This window comes from Filicampus tigris, chromosome 5 (assembly GCF_054856515.1).
Source record: "Filicampus tigris isolate MCC_2025a chromosome 5, RoL_Ftig_1.0, whole genome shotgun sequence".
Taxonomy (NCBI): Eukaryota; Metazoa; Chordata; class Actinopteri; order Syngnathiformes; family Syngnathidae; genus Filicampus; species Filicampus tigris.
In genome coordinates this window covers 29,242,469-29,261,176 of record NC_141221.1, presented here as the reverse complement: position 1 = coordinate 29,261,176, position 18,708 = coordinate 29,242,469, and the positions used below count along the sequence as shown (strand labels likewise).

The following is an 18,708-nucleotide window of genomic DNA, read 5'->3' as shown; positions in this document are numbered from 1 at the left end:
TTTTGGGGCCCTAAACATGAACGAAAACTCACCAAATTTTGCACACTTATCGGGCCTGCCGAAAACATCAGTATTTTATGATTTTATCTTGTAATTTGTAAATAATGCCTAGCTAGCGCCCCTTACACATTTTAAAAAAATCAACCCCAGTTGTACGTTTCACCGAGATCTATGAAAATTTGTTGGTGTATCTAATAATTCAAGGCCTACAAAAAAGTCCCTTGGAGTCATATGCAAAACCAAACAGGAAGTCGGCCATTTTGAATTAACTTGAAAGTTTGAATTTGCTCTGATTACAGTAGCTGCTGGAACTTGACCCTCATGATAATTTCTTCATAAAAATTACTCACATTTGATAAGAGTCAAAGCCTGAAGACATCTCAGAACTTATTTTTCATCATAAAAACTCGCTAGCGCCCCCTAGAAATGTTTAAAATTCAGCCCCTGTTGTCCGTTTCTTCGAGATCTACAAAAAATTGGTGGTATATATAACAGTTCAAGGCCTACAAAAAAGTCTCTTGGAGCTATATGATAAACCAAACAGGAAGTCGGCCATTTTGAATTAAGCTTATAGTATAAATTTGCTTTAATTACAATAGCTGCTGGAACCTGTCCCACATGATAATTTCTTCTAAAAAATTACTGACATTTGATAAAAGCCGAATCCTAGACCTTCCTGACGTTAAAATACGATATTTGTGATTTTTTGTAAAAAGATGTCGCCATGGCAACGGGCTGTTCGCAAATCAAACTACGCTGATTTTGCTGGTCTAAACATGCATGAAATCTCACGAAACTTTGCATACACATCAGGCCTGGTGAAATCATCTTTTTTTTGTTTTACGTCGCAGTTGTTTACTAAATGCCTCACTAGCGCCCACTAGAATTATTTTAAAGAATCAGCCCCGGTTGTACGTTTCACATATCTATGAAAATTTGGTGGAGTATGTAAAAGGTCAAGACCTACAAAAAAGTATCTTGGAGCCATGTGCTAAACCTAACAGGAAGTCCGCCATTTTGAATTTACTTTACAATTTGGCATCACATTGACTTTAAAAGCAGCTGTAATGTGATCCACATGATATCTTGTCAAAATTTCACACATTTGATGAGAGTCTACACCTGAAGACATCTACGAACTAACTTTTCATCGTAGAGGGAGCACCACCTACTGGCTCAATGAAGTACATATTTTATTCTTTCATGTTTCTCTCCTTGCAGGTTAGACAGATCTCCCTCATATTTGCTCGGAAGAGTGTTTAGGCCTTCATAATGTTAAAATACGAACTTTGAGATTTTTTGCAAAAAGCTGTTGCCATGGTAATGCCCAGTTTGCCAATAACACAATGGTGATTTTGAGAATGTAAACATGCACGAAAAGTCATGAAACTTTGCACACATAAAAGGCAGCATGTTAGACCGGGCCCCTTTTCTGCCTCGCCCGTCTTGGGTGAGAACATTCGCGTGGATGGTAAAGCTGCCTAGATCTGATCATTGTATGATTACTGAACTTCAGAGATGGTAAAGAAAACTGACGAGAAAATTCAATCGACTTGTGTGAGTCTTTATTTACATTGAATACCTTCTTGAAAGATAAAACAAACACGCATTGAGTAAGTAGTTGTTTTGTGAATTGCTAATTGGGCTTATGGACTCAAGACCTATAAAACATTTTAACAGGTCCTTTGCGGGTACTTCCAGACATATGCAGACCTGTCCCATCTCGTTCGCGCGCCTATCCCAACTCATTGGAAAAGCCACGGTGGAATTTAATGGAACCAGCTGTAAGATGTGAGCGGCACCTTTCGTCTGAACCAGTGTTACTTGGTAAGTAAACTATTTTATTAACCGCCAAGGTGTTGTTTTTACTGTTGTTGTTATTGCTGTTGTGCTTTCACATTAGTGTGTGTCACTGCCAAGGGGTTAAGTGGCATAAATACATGATGTACTCAGCAATAATGGCGCCGGACTCTACAAAAGTCACTTCATCGCATACACTGTATGCACAGGCACCCAAAAGCTACAGTTGATGTTTTCTCATTGTGAAAAATCGTTGTAGTATTCCTTTAACTTGATAGCTTGGCTTCTACAAACTAAGACTGCTCAATGCTGGTCCAACCCATTAACCTCCAAAAGTCGCACTATATTTTGCAACGAACACATTGCCGAATTAAACAGTGTTTTAGTTGTAAATATTTTTGCTTTTACCCTTATCACTACTTTACAAGACTGAAACTCACGGTTGGGTGGGTCGGTTGCGCAATTACGACTTGGTTCATTCAACACAGTAATCGGTAGCACATGATACGCCCTTCTGGAGAGGGAGTATTTGGCAAATTGTAAAGGAATATTTTAATCAGCGCTAATAATGACTCTTAATAGTGAGGAACATTAAGAAAAATGCCGTCAATTCAATGGCACACGCAGGAAAGACCGCGCCGATAACGCACATTCAATAGAGCAGTTATGTGCTGTCGGTTACTCCGTGAATTACGGCAATGAGCAGCACATCTGTTGCTTAGCTGCAGTAGAGGCATAGCTTGTTCAGCCAGCAGGGTCTTAAGTTGATTTATAAATAAAAGTAACAGCAGAAACTGTCCCAACCTCTTTTAAATCATATTGGTGAGTCTGTTGCTGCCTGGCTTGGTCCTCTTCAAGCTTCTCAACATGGTACATCCAAAAGTTTTCCATGACTGTTAATAATTGTCCAAACCCTGCCAACTTCAGCAGATGTCCCAGCTAAATGACGGTCTACAATTCAACAGCAGCGTGAACACACTGTGTGTGCCTCAGGTGACAATCGGGTATCATTCTCGTCAAAGACTCATATCCGCTTACAACTCAGAACAGTATCACTTATTTTGTTATCAGATCCGTCATGAATAATTCAACTCATATCCTTATACCCTTCTCTCTCTCTCTCTCTCGCCCATACTAACAAGCAGAGCTGGGCATCGTCCAACTTTCGGTCTGTATTTCTGGCCGACCCACATGGTCTCAGTCTGTCCCTCGTTGGCGACAGCCAATTGGCCTCAAGCACATAATTTTCACATCACACGCAGACGCCGCACAAGCACACACCACCAAATAAAGAAAAAATATCAAATAAAAACAACCAGAGGTGGGCATCGCCTAACCGTCACAGAGTTCCCATCTGCATATTTAAGCGATCCACGTGGTCCGAGTCGGTCCGAATCAGTCAAACCGCGTCGAGAACGGACTTAACCGGTACCAATTCACCCGCTGAGTAAGGAAAAAATAAAAAATAAAACTGTTGTGTACCTTGCGGTACCACAGATGCAATATCATGTGCCCCATATTGTTTTTATTTCACAGATCACTACGCTGTACGTGTGTGTGTGTGTGTGTGTGTGTGTGTGTGTGTGTGTGTAAGTTGTTTTTGTTTGATATTTTATCTTTGTTTGGTGTGTGTGTCTGCTCATGCGGTGCCTGCGTGTGACATTACGTTCTCAACGCCGATTGGCTGTCACTGACGAGGGACAGACTGGGACCAGGTGGGTCGTTCAAATATGCAGACAGGAACTCTGTGACGGTGAGGCGATGCCCAGCTCTGAAAACAACACACACACACACATTGCATTCATTGTATCTGTGGGACCGAAAGGTATACAACACAATTAAAAAGAAAAAATTCTTTGCTGCGGGCGTGTCAGGAGTGGGGCACCTGCATGTGACATGGTACCGGTAAGTCCGTTCCGTTTGGATGACTCGGTCCGACCGGGCGGGTCTGAAATATAGATGAGAACTCATAGATGGATGAAAGCATAGACAAATGCCCAGCTCTGCTAACAAGTCATTGTGAGGAGTTAAGGCAATGCCGGGGAATGTTGTGTGTGTGTTGCAGAGCTGGTGAAGGGGCCATCAAAGTGACACCATATCGATAGCTTTGAAAGTTGGTACGTGCATATAGGTATATAGCCTATTCTCACAGAAAAAAAATATTTTGAATTTGTACAGAAACTTATTTACTCTAACAAAATCTACAAATTGTTGTATTCTTTGGGACTTTGTTATGAAGAGCTTTGTTAAGAAGTGTCCCTATATGTGTTACTTCAGTAAACATTTTGTTTAATTTTGTCAATGCATATATATATGCATATAATACACATATATATATATATATATATATATATATATATGTCATCGACACCCCTAATATATATATATATATATATATATATATATATATATATGCATTGACATGCATTGACAAAATTAAACAAAATGTTTACTGAAGTATATATATATATATATATATATATATATATATATATATATATATATATATATATATATATATATATATATATATATTAGGGGTGCAACGGTTCGCAAAAAGTCACGGTTCGGTACGTACCTTGGAATGGGGGTCACGGTTCGGTACGGGTTGGGTACAGCAAGTCTCAAATGCACAAGACGAGGTTGTTTTTTTTAATTTAATTTTAACAGAGAGCAAGCTACAATTCAATTTGCTATAAAGCACAAAACATTACCTGTTATAAAAGCACAAAATAGAAGATAAACTTCGGATTAGGGTTGTTCAGGAATAATAATAATCAGGGGTGCACATAATTTTTGTCATGTGATACTCACATGAGTACCAGGAGATTGTCTTTGGTACTCACTAGTGGTCCAACGGATCATATAAGTCATGGTTCGGATTGGTCATGGATTTTGAGTCACGGATTGTTTTTTGTATGAGCAAAAAAAAAAAAAAAAAAAAAAAAGCTAAATAGAACTTTGTCTTCATTCATTTTATTAAAAAAAATTTTTGGAAAATCAACTCCTAATGTCTAATATGGCCGTTTAGGATTTAAGAACACAATTTAATACAATTTTGTAAAGTGGTACAGTGTATACATTTCAAGGTATCCTGCCAGACATTTTGAGCTTAATGTTTTCTTACGATTATTAGGCAAAAGTGTTGATCTAAATTAAAAGACAAAGTTTTATTTTTATTATTTTATTTTTCATTTTTTTCATAATGATAAAGACTTGAAGTGCAATTTAAGGCACCTTTCTTAAAACATGGACAAGTCAAGTCACACACATTATAGTACTATACAGTGTTTGTTAAAGTGATGTGAAAGTTAATCAAATGAAGTGCTGCAGGAAGATGACACTGATAAAGTGAGCAGGGGCCCAATGGTCGTCAATGTAGAAATCTCCATAACAGTGCCTCCGAGGATGTGGTCAGCCTCCAGTCTTGTAGCAGTCAGTTGCTGTTGGATCGAAACAGCAACCTCCAATTCGGTCGTCATCACCTGATTTCCAAGCCTGGGAAAAGGGGGCAGAAAAAGAATAGAAGCGGCAGTAAAGAAGCCAAAACAAACAGTTCAACTAAATGCAGAATCGTACAAATAAGTCTGAAGTCATGTTTGAAACATTTCTACTGAGGTAGTGCCCCTAATTCCATTCCAAAGCATCGGTGGCCGAATAGAAAATGCTCTAGAGTCTGCGAACTTCTTTTTGGCACTCAGGATCACTAAAAGCATTTTGTGACCGAAGGTTTCGGATCGGAACATACGTAATCACTAAGTCGACGAGATAGGAATATTAATGTTCTTAATGTGCATTTGAAAAGACAGATTTGGGTCGAATACAACACCAAGATTTTTAGTTGAATCACTTTGGGCATTAGTACATTTATCGAGCCTCAGAGTGGTGTTCTTAAATAGGTGCCGATGACGAGCAGGGCCAATAATGAACATCTCGGTTTTACTGGAGTTAAAAAGCAAAACATTGAGAGACATCCATTGTTTAATCTCGGCAAGGCACGCCTCTAAATTACAGCAATTAGCTGGGTTTGTTATCGCGAGCGGCATATATAATTGGTATCGTCAGCATAACAATGAAAACTAATGTTATATTTACGTATAATATCACCAAGCGGAAGCATGTAGATGCTAAACAATAGGGGTCCTAGTACGGATCCCTGCGGGACTCCAGATGTAACTTTACAAAACTCAGAAGTCACATTGCCATGAATAACACGGTGCGTCCTTTCTGAGAGGTAAGAATTAAACCAAGAAAGTGCTGAGCCTGAGATACCAACACATCCTTCAAGGCATCAAGGCGTTCTAATAGTATGTTATGATTGACGGTGTCAAAAGCAGCACTAAGGTCAAGTTAGAGTAGTATTGATGAGGTGTTGGAGTCCATAGCTAAGAGAAGATCATTAGTCACTTTAGCAAAAGCCGTCTCAGTTGAGTGATGGACTGACTGAAGAATTTCAAATCGATGATTAGCAGCCATATAGTCACTAAGCTGTTGCGTTACAACTTTTTTGAGAATTTTCACAATAAACGGGAGATTTGAAACCGGCCTATAATTACTGAGGTTCTCTGGATCAAGATTTGGCCGCTTAAGCAGAGGTCGTAAAACAGCGGTTTTAAAGGCTGCTGGTACAGTGCCCGAGGTGAGTGATAAGTTAATGATATATAAGACGGAGGGTCCTAGGGTTGTAAACAATTCTTTGATGAGTTTACCAGGAAGCGGGTCGAGCCTATTTTTGTTAGGTTTTCAAGAGATACTATTTTAAAAAGAGATAGGGTTGTCAGACAGTTATCAGCCATAATAACCCTACTAACATCAGTATTGGCGAAATTCAACAGGGATTCAATATAGCTTGACTCAGTTCCCAAGGCAGTAGCTCAGACAGCGCAGCGGTGGTTGAAGAACTAATATTTTGTCTGCTAAAGCTTTGATTGTGGTCAGGGCGATGGTAATGAGCCCACACTTCAAATTTTATAATGTAATGGTCAGACATAACAGTAGTATACGGTAACACCATTACATTTGAGCATGCTAAACCTCGGGTTAATACCAAATCTAAAGTATTACCATTTTTATGTGTCGCTTTGTCAATTATTGTCCTAAACGCCGCTGTAAGTGGTTACAACGGGCGATTCATATGAATGTTAAAGTCACCCATAATCACTATACTATCTGCATGATGTGCTAAATTTGAAATCAGATTCATAAATATGGGCCTTTCTTATGAGGGCGCGCAACATGTGAACTAACGAAGTTTGGAGGCGAGGCCTCATAATTGCCCATAATAGGATTCCTAATCATAATATTAATAAGATTGCATTCCCTGGGTCCTGTATTTTACCTCAAACAACTATAAGCGCAGCGGGAGGGTACGACTGTCGGAATATGGTAGTTATTTATCGGCTTCCGAGTACTATTATAGTCATATTTCACCACCTCAGTAGAAACAATATCGCTATGTGATGCAGGAATATGTGGTGTGTACGGCTCTAATCAAAATAAAAAAACTATGTGTGTTGTCAGAGTCTAGCATAGCGCTAGTTAACTCTAGCCTTACAGACTCGATACGCGTTCTTACAGGCTCGCTAATCACCTGTAACCCGACCTGCTCTGATATGAACTGTCATGTAAGGCTCAAACAGTAATCTATATTTCTAGAAAGAGTGATGGTGCCTTCCCAGTTAGGGTGAAGGCCGTCCACCTTAAGCAGGTCGGGTCGGCCCCAGAAAGAAGGCCAATTATCTACAAACTGCAGTCCCTGCTCACTACAAAAGCTAGCCAGCCACCGGTTAAGCGAGAATAATCTGCTGAACCTCTCATCATTGCCTCTCGCAGGCAAGGGGCCAGAGACAATTACTCGATGCCGACTGATCTTTCTCGCGAGATCACAAGTCCTAGCTATGTTCTTCTTTGTGATCTCTGATTGCTTCATCCTAGTATCATTGGAGCCGACGTGTATCACTATGTCGGAGTACCTAGTGTTGTTTGCCCTGTGCTGGTGTCTAGTCCTTTTGCGAGTCAGCTCCCTGAGATTAGCTTCAATGTCGGGTGCTCTGGCCCCAGGAATACACATAACGGTGGCTGGATTTTTTATCTTAATGTTACGCGTAACGGAGTCACCTATTACTAAAGTGCGGGAGCCAGTAGACCGAGGTGGAATGGGACTAGCTAACGGGCTGAATCTGTTATGCGTCTGAACAGGCTCACCGCGATTAGCAGGCTGCTTAGGGCTGATGCTAACCGGACTAGCTGGTTGGCTACAACCCATACTAACAGTTGTGTCCGCCACATCTACGGTTACGGCATTATTCTGCTCTAGCTGACGGATACGTACCTCTAGCAGGGAAAGCCTTTCAATGAGACGAGTGTAAGTGGTTCACGAGGACATAATTGCGTGTAGTCACCCGGTGGATGAAGGCAGTTGAGCAGCTGAAGGGCAGGCGAGGAAGTCCGCCGGTGTCCGAGTTGTTGTGCGGCCGAGACTGATGGAATCGGCGATCTGCTGCTCCAAAAAATCTTCAGAGTAGTCTCAAAAAAAAGAAGAAGAAAGGATGCAGGGGGAAAAAGACTAGTTCGTTCATCGTTCGTCCCTCCGGCGAATCTGCTGCGAGTCGGCGCGGCGGTGCAGCGCGTGTGTGTACGACGTGTGTACGACAGCACATTACAAAGTAATCTAGGTCCACAATATAGAAAAAGAAGTTTAAAGAAAAAAAAAAGTAATCCAAAAGGCAGCTGTTGTACTACTAGCTAACTAGAGAATGCAATTTCTGGAGAAATTGAACTGTGAAGTGTGAAGGCGAAGGAAGCTGAATGGAAATCTTGGAATGCGTTGGAATGAAGTTAAATGAAGTAGAATGAAGTTGAATGACCTTGAAAAAAATCAGAAGGGAAACAAGAAAAGAGGAAGTAAGGAAACAATGAAAGAAGGAAGTCAGGTGAAAAAGAAGGAAAACAGAAAATGATGGAATCAAAGGAAGGGAGGAAGCAAGGAACCAAGATGGCAAGGAAAACAAGCAAGAAAGAAAAAGTAAGAACACAAAATAATAGAAAAGAAAGGATGAGGCAAAGAAATGATCAAGAAAGGACACTAGGAAGCAAGGAAGGAATATCGGGAAGGAAGGAACCTGGGGATGAAAAATCGGGGTGTCCCAATACTTTTGAACAACATGGCTTGTCAGGTTCACACCAAGTGAGACATTAGTAAACAACGCACACAATGATGAGAGAAGACACTCGGCACAATATTGTCTTATTCTTGCAAGAGCGCAGGGAAGTGACACCGGCTCTTGCGCTTCCTCTCTTTTTATTTTCTTAGGAGGCCCTGATTACAAAGGTGTTCCAGCTCTAAGGGAAAGGGGAGCGAAAGCAGCTGGAACACTCTGAAATTGTCTATGTGTGTGTGCGTGTGTGTGAGCCATTAACATATGTGGAAGCAAAGCACATCAAGCAAGTTGAGCCAAGATATGGGAAAAGCTAAAGATAATAAGCTAAGATAATAAAGCTAACAATCTTAATAATAATATTCAACACATGAATCATGATATACATTATTATTCTTACACCGCTTCTAGGGATGAGAATTTCGACTAATTTGTCGTTTAGACTAATTCGACTAACCAAGAAAACTTGAAATTTAATACATATTGAATTCAAAGTTTAAAATGCAAATGTTTTGTGTATTTACAGTAGGGGCTATTTTAGCCCAAACATTGAGGACAGTGTGTTTATTTAATTTTTTAATTCAATTCTTTCTTGGTGCTCAGCTTGTTCACAGAGGCCGAGGCGTGAGGAACAAGATGCGTGATTCTTAATGCAGCATTTAACCAACTAGTGAAATACTAAACAATTTAATAAATCGTAGACGGTTAAACGACTAGTCGCACACATCCCTAACCGCTTCATTAGGGACACCTGGGGATGAAAAATCGGGGTGACCCAATACTTTTGAACAACATGGTCGCTTCATTAGGGACACCTGGGGATGAAAAGTCGGGGTGTCCCAATACTTTTGAACAACATGGCCGCTTCATTAGAGACACCTGGGGATGAAAAATCGGGGTGTCCCAATACTTTTGAACAACATGGCCACTTCATTAGGGACACATAAGGATGAAAATTCTGAGTGTCCCAATACTTTTGAACAACATGTCCAAGATGGCTGCCGCACTGGGAGACCTCGGGGTGAGTATCCCCGGTCTAGCTAATGTCCCTGCCCAAGATGGCCGCCGCACTGGGGAGACCTCGGGGTGAGTATGCCCAGTCTAGCTAATGTCCCTGCACAAAATGGCCGCCGCACTGGGGAGACCTCGGGATGAGTATCCCCAGTCTAGCTAATGTCCCTGCCCAAGATGGCCGCCGCACTGGGGAGACCTCGGGGTGAGTATCCCCAGTCTAGCTAATGTCCCTGCACAAAATTGCCGCCGCACAGGTGAGACCTCGGAGTGAGTATCCCCAGTCTCGCTAATGTCCCTGCACAAAATGGCCGCCGCACAGGTGAGACCTCGGGGTGAGTATCCCCAGTCTAGCTAATGTCCCTGCACAAAATGGCCACCGCACTGGAGAGACCTCGGGATGAGTATCCCCAGTCTAGCTAATGTCCCTGCCCAAGATGGCCGCCGCACTGGGGAGACCAAGGGGCAATAACACTGGTCCACTGGAAATGAATGGTGAATTTTTGTAGGTTTTTTAAGTGTGAATGAGTTGAATGTGTGGAAAGTAGGAATTTTGGGGGTGTTGAAAAGATGAATGTGAGATTAATGAGTTGAATGACTTGAATTTGTGGAACTTGGAATGGTGTAGATGCGAAACGATAAATCTGCCAATGGAAATGAAAGATGAATAGTTGAAATTTTGTGGGTTTTTTAAGTGTGAATGAGTTGAATGTGTGGGAAGTAGGACTTTTGGGGATGTTGAAAAGCTGAATGTGAGTTGAATGAGTTGAATGACTTGAATTTGTGGAAATTGGGAGGGTGTAGATGCAAAAAGTTAAATCTGCCAATGGAAATGAATGGTGAATAGTGGAATTTTTGTGGGTTTTTAAGAGTGAATGTGTTGGATGTGTGGAAAGTAGGAATTTTGGGGGTGTTGAAAAGCTGAATGTGAGCTGAATGAGTTGAATGAGTTCAATTTGTGGAAATTGGAATGGTGTAAATGTTAAAAGTTAAATCTGCCAATGGAAATGAATGGTAATAGTTGAATTTTTGTGGGTTTTTAAGGGTGAATGACTTGAATGTGTGGGAAGTAGGACATTTTGAGGGTGTTGAAAAGTTGAATGTGAGCTGAATGAGTTGAATGACTTGAATTTGTGGAAATTGGAATGGTGTAAATGTGAAAAGTTGAATGTGCCAAATGAATGGTGAATAGTTGGATTTTTGTGGGTTTTTTAAGGGAGAATGACTTGAATGTGTGGGAAATAGGAATTTGGGGTGTGTTAATGTTATACATTAATGGCCACATTATGCCGCCGCCCCTGTGTGACCTATATCTTTGCTACTGTAACAATGAAAATTTCCCCACTGTGGGATCAATAAAGGCATTCTTATCTTCTTATCTTATCTTATCTTGAAAAGCTTGACCAATATGAGTCGAATGAGATGAATGTTGTGAATTTCACATTGGAGTGATGTAAATGTTAATTGTTGAATATGGCAATGGGAATAAATGGTTGAATTTTGTGGGTTTTTTTACGGGTGAATTAGTTGAATTTTTGGGAAGTAGGAATTGTGGGTGTGTTGAAAAGCTTTTCCATAGTGAGTTGAATGAGTTAAGTCTTGTCAATTTGAAATCGGAATGGTGGAAATGGTAAAATGTTGAAAGTGCCATTGGAAATGAATGTTTTTTTGGGGGGTGAAAAATGGGAAATATTGGGAAAATGGTAAATTTGGGGAACGTAAAAAAATACTACCCTGAAAGGCATGAAAGGCACAGTTTTTCACCAACCATTCTGTGGATCGTGCCCATGCCGATTTGATGCTTGATCCTTACCAATCAAAGATGATTCGTTCCACTGCACCACTAGTGTGTACAGGTACGCAAATGCGCGTCGTGACGCAAATGATGGTACACATCAGTGAATTCTGTTGCGCATGCGTACCTGCGTACCAGTTATGTGCACTCCTGTCTATAACACATTACATCAAGACCTTGATTGTATAAAGATTCCTGTCAATCAATAGGTACTAGACGGCTTAACTATATCGAGGAAATGAAAAGGAAGATATAAAATTATAGACCTGTTTCGCATTTACCTCAATTTTTCTAAAATACTTGAGGAGCCTTTTATAGGAAAAATATAATTTTGCAAATAACGACATCTGTAGTAGTGATGGAATTTGTAAAAAAAAAAAAAAAACACTGGGACATCATAGAGGGGGCACGAGCCAGGTTGGGAGAGAAGTTAGGCTCGAGGAGTCAGTTGTATGATTGAGCGCATGGGCGTGAGTTGTGGCCACCAGCAGCTCTTGTGTGAATGTGTACTTTTCGTTACGTTCTGTTATTAAAAACGGCGATCATATTGCATCAGCGACTGTGTTCATCTTTGACCACTTCGAGAGGCATTACATTCCATTAGGTGTCAGAAGTTTCGGATTCACTTGTCGCACGCTTTGAAGATGTTCGGCGATCCCCTTGTCCGACGAGAGGTGAAAGAGGAAACCGTGCCGTGCGGTGATTGATACACCTGAGTCAAGTTGCACTGAGTGCAGCCACCATAACGCTGCTGTTTCACGCCAAGATGAGCGTGGGCCCAAAACGGGGTTACGCTATGACGCTGCCGCCACGGGCGAGAATGTGAACGTGCATGGCGGTGCTCTGGGCCTGGCGTGGCACGCTATGAAGGCACTTAAGTTCTCCGGAAAGGGGAGTTGGGAGGCTTACAGAGCACAGTTTGAGTTGGTGGCTGATGCAGCGGATTGGCCGGATAAGATGAAAGCGGTGCAGTTGGCGCTTTCGCTGACGGAGGACGCTACCTCCTGTCTGCTGTGCTGAGCCCCGGAGAGAGACTCGATTACAGCGTGCTGGTGGGTTTGCAGGTGCTTTGGAGAATTTAATTTGAGAGACCCCCTGCGCTGTGAGTTCAGCACCGTGATCGACATCCGTTATCTCGCTCATGAGATCGAGAGCCTGGGTCAGCGGGCGTATGCTGGAATGCCAAATGAGATCCAAAATGAACTGATACGCGATCAGTTCATCCAAGCCATCATCAGTTCGTCATCAGACCAGATGAGCTGCGGCTCCATGTGCAGCTTGCTCACCCGGCAGCCCTGGGAGAGGCGCTTGCTCTCGCCACGGAGAGGGACATTGCAGCCAAGGGGGCACTGCAGACACCAAACTGCCCCGTTTCGACAAGAATTTCCCAGAATGGGAGGAGCGTAGACCGGCGTGGGTGTAGGAGCTGACGTGTGCCATTAATACTTGCCCAGCACAGCATGAGACTGGGAGTGGTTGGAGTGCATGCCTTGTTGTCTGCTGGGGGTGTGGACAGTGACGGCCACAGCCCAGCCATGCCAGGGAACGTAACCCCGGGTCACCTAGCAGAGAACCGGGCAAAGGCAATCCGGTCCATTTGGGAAAAGAACTGTGATGGTTTGGATGTTGAGCAGCGGGAGCAGCTATGGCAGGTGCTGTGGGACTTAGTAAAAATGAGGTGGACCTCACTCGGTTTTTAATTGTTATGCCAGCATAACACCGTATGATAAGAAGTCCAAACAGCATCAACAAATTACGGATGCAATAACTTTTCACCTGGCGAAAGACATGTCACGAAAGAGGGGTTTAAAAAAATGGTCCACACGCTCGACAAACTGTATGAAATGCCATCACGCACATATTTCTCTCAAGTGGCCATCCAGAGCTGTATAATAAACAGAAGGTACATGTTGAAAATGAGCTGTTGCAAGCAGCACATTATGCAGTTACAACGGACTTGTGATCTGGCTGAACAACAGCACCATACATCAGTCTGACCATCCACTTCATTAATATGAAGTTTGAACTCAAAAGTCGCTGTTTGCAAACTGGATTTTCCCAGGATCTTCACACAAGTGACAATATTGCAGCGGGGCTGAAAGAGGCCTGGCTGCTTTGAACCTGAATGAGGAACGTCTAGTCTGTATAACGACAGACAATGCTGCAAACATGGTGAGAGCTGCCCTAAACGAGTGGACCAGGCTGCAGTGCTTTGGGCACAGGCTGCATCTTGCAGTTGGTAAGTTAATATTAGCCAATGGTTAATGTATTAATATTTATATATAATTATAATACAATACAATACAAATTTATTTATAGTTAAAATCTCTCGTTTATGGTCCAAACAAATCTCACTACATTTAAGATAAGACATATATCACCTTGTTTTTAGACAATTTTCATTTATTATAATGAAAATGATAATATTAATTGAATTAGAAGACAAATATTTTTGGTAAGATGTAAAGTTTTTTAAAAATTTTTAAAAATCATTTTTATGAATAAGGGCGGGGGGTCGCGGCCGGAAGGGTACCCAGGTCAAGGGTGGAGGGTCGCGGCCGGACCAGCAAAAAAGGGTCAAGTGCCCAGCTCTGGAAATGACAAATACAAAAAAATGATTGTACTGTACTCAAGTCTCCATGGCATGAGTCATCATTAGGGAAAAGTCATTCTGGGGCTGAACTACTCCTTTAATGTATAAATAAAAATCAATATGTATCATCATAATGATGATAATCATCATAACGATGATAATCATCATGATGATAAGTCAGTCAGTTTATAAATAAACTGATAGCAGAAATAATAAATTCTGAGTGTATTTTCCTTTATTTTCCCCCTTTAAGAATATGTAGTGAAAAAGAATGACAAGATTGAGCATGCTGCAGGTGTCTGCAAGAAGCTGGTGGGTCACTTCTCGCACAGCTGGAAGGCCAGAGCTGCTCTTGAAAATGCCCAAAGGGAACTCAATCTGCCTTCACATTCCCTTATAACACAATTGTGTTATAAGGGAATGTGAAGGCAGATTGAGTTCCAGACAGATGATGATCAGGGGCTTCAGACAGATGATGATAAGCAGGATCCAAGAGTAACAGAAGGCCTTAGCTCTGGTCCTGTCTGAGGACAAGAAGGCGCCACATCTAATCCAAACCTGGCAAGTTGTAGATGTCCTTGAATCTGTCAGTAAGTCTCTTGGCCCACTTCTTGATTTCACAGATGCCCTTTCAGGTGAAGACTACATCAGTGTCTCCTGTATCAACCCAGTTCTTCACCTCTTCATCACATCATTGCTGCAAGGGCAAGATGGGGACACAGATCTGACCAAGAAATTGAAAAAAGAGATGTTGGACTATACCAATGAGAAATATGAAGATGAAGACACCCATGAGCTACTTGCTATTGCATCTTGTGTGGACCCCTAGTTCAAGATGGACTTCATTGATGTAGACAAAAAGACTCAAATCAAGGCCAGAGTGACTACAGAACTGATCGCCCAGGAGACATCAAGCTGCAGCACTGAAGAGGATCCCACAGTTGCTGACCCACCCCAGGCAAAGAAAACCAAGATGTCCTTCGGAATTTTATTCAAGTTATTAGAGAGCAGAGCTGAAGCAACAGGTGCTTCTTCTCCGACCCAAAGGGAGTCTGTGGAAGCAGAGTTCAACAGCTACCTGCCATAGACAAAGATGAAGATGCACTTGCATGGTGGAAAACTTACCAAGTAAACTTTCCACGAGTCGCCAAGCTTGCCCGCAAGTATCTATGCATTCCTGCTGCAAGCTCCCCATCGGAGAGGCTTTTTAGTACAAGTGGGAACATTGTCACTTGCCAACGTTCTTGTCTCAAGACTGCAATGGTGGATAAACTGGTATTCTTGGCCAAAAACCTGTGAGACTGAGATGGTAATTGCTGACCCCGGAAGGAGGGTGCAGAGTCACAGACACGTACAGATGTAGGAATAGCTCTCCTCCTTCTCTTGTGACAGCTCTGCTCTGACTTGAATATGCTGTCAGAAAGGCAGGAAATTTTGTGAATCAAAACGGTTCGGGTATAGTACAGCAATCATATTTTAATTTTTCATATTTTGTGTTTTTGTTTAAAGATATTTAAACTTTGCTGCTGTTTAACAGAGAGTTTTATTTATTGTTATATATTTTTTATATATTTTTAACTCAGGGGACTAATGCACCTGCTCTTTTATTTTTAATATTTTTGTTCTAATTTTGCTGCAGTTTCACAAAGTTTTTTTTATCTTAATGTTATATTTTTGTAAACAACTCAGGTGCTAGTACACCTGCTTTTTAACTTTTAAATGTTTTATAGTTTAAAGATGTTGACAACTCTGCTGCTGCTTTAGAGGTTTTTTATTTTCTTCTATTTTTTAAATGATTCAAGGGACTAGTGCACCTGCTCTTTTATTTATTTTTTGTTTAAAATATGTTTATGCTGTTTACATTGAAGTGTGAAATACAATGTTAAATAAATAATCTATTATGTTACAGACACATGGCCTCCGTGATCCCTTTTATATTCAGCAATCATCATTCACAGATGAACTCCCTTAGTCTGGATTAAACGATATGATATGAATACAATGATGTCATGGTGAGTTAACCAAATTATTCCCAAACAATATGGAGTTCCTGGGTCACAGAGTAAATGGGGAGGGCATCAGCACACTGGAGGAGAAGGTCAGCTCCATCAAAGACTGGCCAGCCCCAAGAGATCAGAAGCAGCTTAAGAGCTTTTTGGGGCTTGCCTCATATTACAGACGGTTTGTGCGAGGATTTGCATCGGGATGCCCTTGTTTTGGCTTCTTCAGGACAACCAACCCTTTTTGTGGACGCAGGAGTGTCAAGAGGCATCTTCCAGCCTGAAAAATGCCCTTATCAATGATCCTGTTCAATCAGTGCTCCTCACTCCACCTGATCCAGCCTTGTCTTTTGTGCTGAATACGGACACTAGCAATGTCGGCATGGGGGCGGTGTTGTCGCAGGTTGGGCCAGAAGGTGAAAGGGCGGTGGCCTACTTCAACCGCATTTTCAATCAGAGTGAACGACGATACTGTGACACCAGATGTGAGCTGCTAGCAGTTGTTTTGGCTGCGCGTCATTTCAAGTACTACCTGTGCGGCGTGCCGTTCACCATCAGGACGGATCGTCCTGCACTGCAGTGGCTGATGTCGTTCAGGGAACCGGAAGTCTAAGTGGCATGGTGGCTGCATGTGGCACATGCATGTGCTGTTGGCGGCTGCAGCTACTGTGACCGGCGGGATGCCAGGGAGTTGGAGCTGTGTGGGGAGGCAACTGCTGATTGAGCGCATGGGGTTGAGTTTTGGCCACCAGCAGATCTTGTGTGAATGTGTTCTTTTCGTTACGTTCTGCTATTAAAAACGGCGATCAGATTGCATCCGCGACTGTGTGCATCTGACCACTTCGAGAGGCATTAAAATACATTTTCCTCTACTATCGCTATTGTCATGTCTCACACAGTCTCCATCTGCAATAAAATGTGCTGTGCAAAGTGTGAAACAGGATGTCTGTAAGAGAAGATGTTTAACCGCAGACTGGTGCAATGTGCAGAAGAGGAAGTATTGCTATTGTCATGTCTCTGTATCTTTGAATGCATGTTGCTTGTACTGAATAAAAGGCGAACATGGAGGCTGACAGACTGGAGGAGCAACCACCACGAGTGATCTCCACTGTCCCGCACGTAAGAAAAGTCAATCTTGGCTGGTCTGAGTTGCTTTTTACAGTCATCTAACAAGGCTTGTCTCGGTCTTCCAAGTGGAATTCCCTGACAGCCTCACCAAACTCTTCCCATACCCAAGTTTTTGCCTCAGCAACCGTCGAAGCTGCGTTCCACTTGGCCAGCCGGTACCCGTCAGCTGTCTCCGGAGTCCCGCAGGCCAAAAAAGCCCGATAGACTCCTTCTTCAGCTGGACAGCATCCCTTATCGCTGGTGAGAAACCTTTAATCACCTCAAATGCAATAGGTATTTGGTTCTCATTCTGTAAAAAGAGAGTAGTGTCATCCGCAAGTTGTGTGATAAACAACTCTCTATGAATCAAAGAGATCCCTTTCAATGAACTGGATTTAATGTGTTCTGCAAGTAACTGGGCCACTATCAGAAACAGGTACAGAGAGGCAGGGCAACCCTGCCTTATCCCTCTGGACAACCTAAATCTAGGGGAAGTACCACCGCTCAATTTGATAGAACTATTACTATTTTTATATAGTATTTTAATGGCCGTAAAAGAAATAACATTCAAATCCGATTTTTTAAAGAGACTGAAAAATAAATTGGTGCTCTACAGTATCAAAAGCTTTGCGAAAATCTAAGAAAAGAATGAATCCTTAATCTTGAATTAAATCAGGATAATCAATAATGTCAATAATAACTAATCTAACATTATTTATTATGTGTCTATTTGTCACGAAGCCAGACTGTTCTTCATCAATAATAGAATTTGGTACATTCTCTTACAGTCTCTTAGCAAATATAATAGCAAATATCTTATAGTCATTATGAAGTAGACAGATCGGCCGCTAGTTATCAATAAGTAAAGCATCTTAATTAAGTTTAGGTATCAGGGTAATACTCCCTTGAGACAGAGTGCGGAAGTTGTTCTTTTTCAATACTCTCCACAAAAACCTCATAGAAGAAAGGAACCAGAAGGCTTGCAAAATTCTTTATAGAATTCTGAAATTATTCCATCTGTACCAGGTGATTTATTATTCTCAAAGAGATTTATTGCAGTTTTTATATCTTCTAATGTGATTGGTTCATCACAATAATCCATTTGACTTTGATCAATAGTTTTAACTGTAATCGAATTTAATAACCTGCCAGCAGACTCCTGGCAAAAGTCTGAAGTATATAAATGTTCATAAAACTTACTACAAAAACTGGATACCACACTGTGGTTCTCTGTGACAGTCCCAT

The 18,708-nt window shown here is 41.7% G+C and overlaps 2 protein-coding genes and 1 long non-coding RNA gene across 3 annotated transcripts in view; 1 reads left to right on the top strand and 2 right to left on the bottom strand.

Annotated features, from left to right (window-relative positions):
- Positions 1-3,083, bottom strand: part of LOC147148030 (amyloid-beta A4 precursor protein-binding family A member 1-like) — a 146,805-nt gene extending 143,722 nt beyond the window's left edge. Inside the window, exon 1 of the mRNA XM_086031204.1 lies at positions 2,605-3,083. Coding sequence (XP_085887330.1) covers positions 2,605-2,691 — 87 coding nt within the window. The 5' untranslated portion in view covers positions 2,692-3,083. The remainder of the gene's footprint in view (positions 1-2,604) is intronic.
- LOC147148028 (uncharacterized) lies at positions 1,648-17,886 on the top strand. The gene is made up of 3 exons (XR_015086870.1): positions 1,648-1,827; positions 17,413-17,475; positions 17,551-17,886. It is a non-coding gene; the product is annotated as an uncharacterized LOC147148028 (long non-coding RNA).
- Positions 5,287-8,141, bottom strand: LOC147148029 (uncharacterized). Its single transcript, XM_086030928.1, has one exon. It carries the CDS (start codon positions 8,063-8,065, stop codon positions 7,421-7,423), a length of 645 nt encoding a protein of 214 aa, XP_085887054.1. The 5' UTR covers positions 8,066-8,141; the 3' UTR covers positions 5,287-7,420.
- Positions 17,887-18,708: the final 822 nt, after the last annotated feature.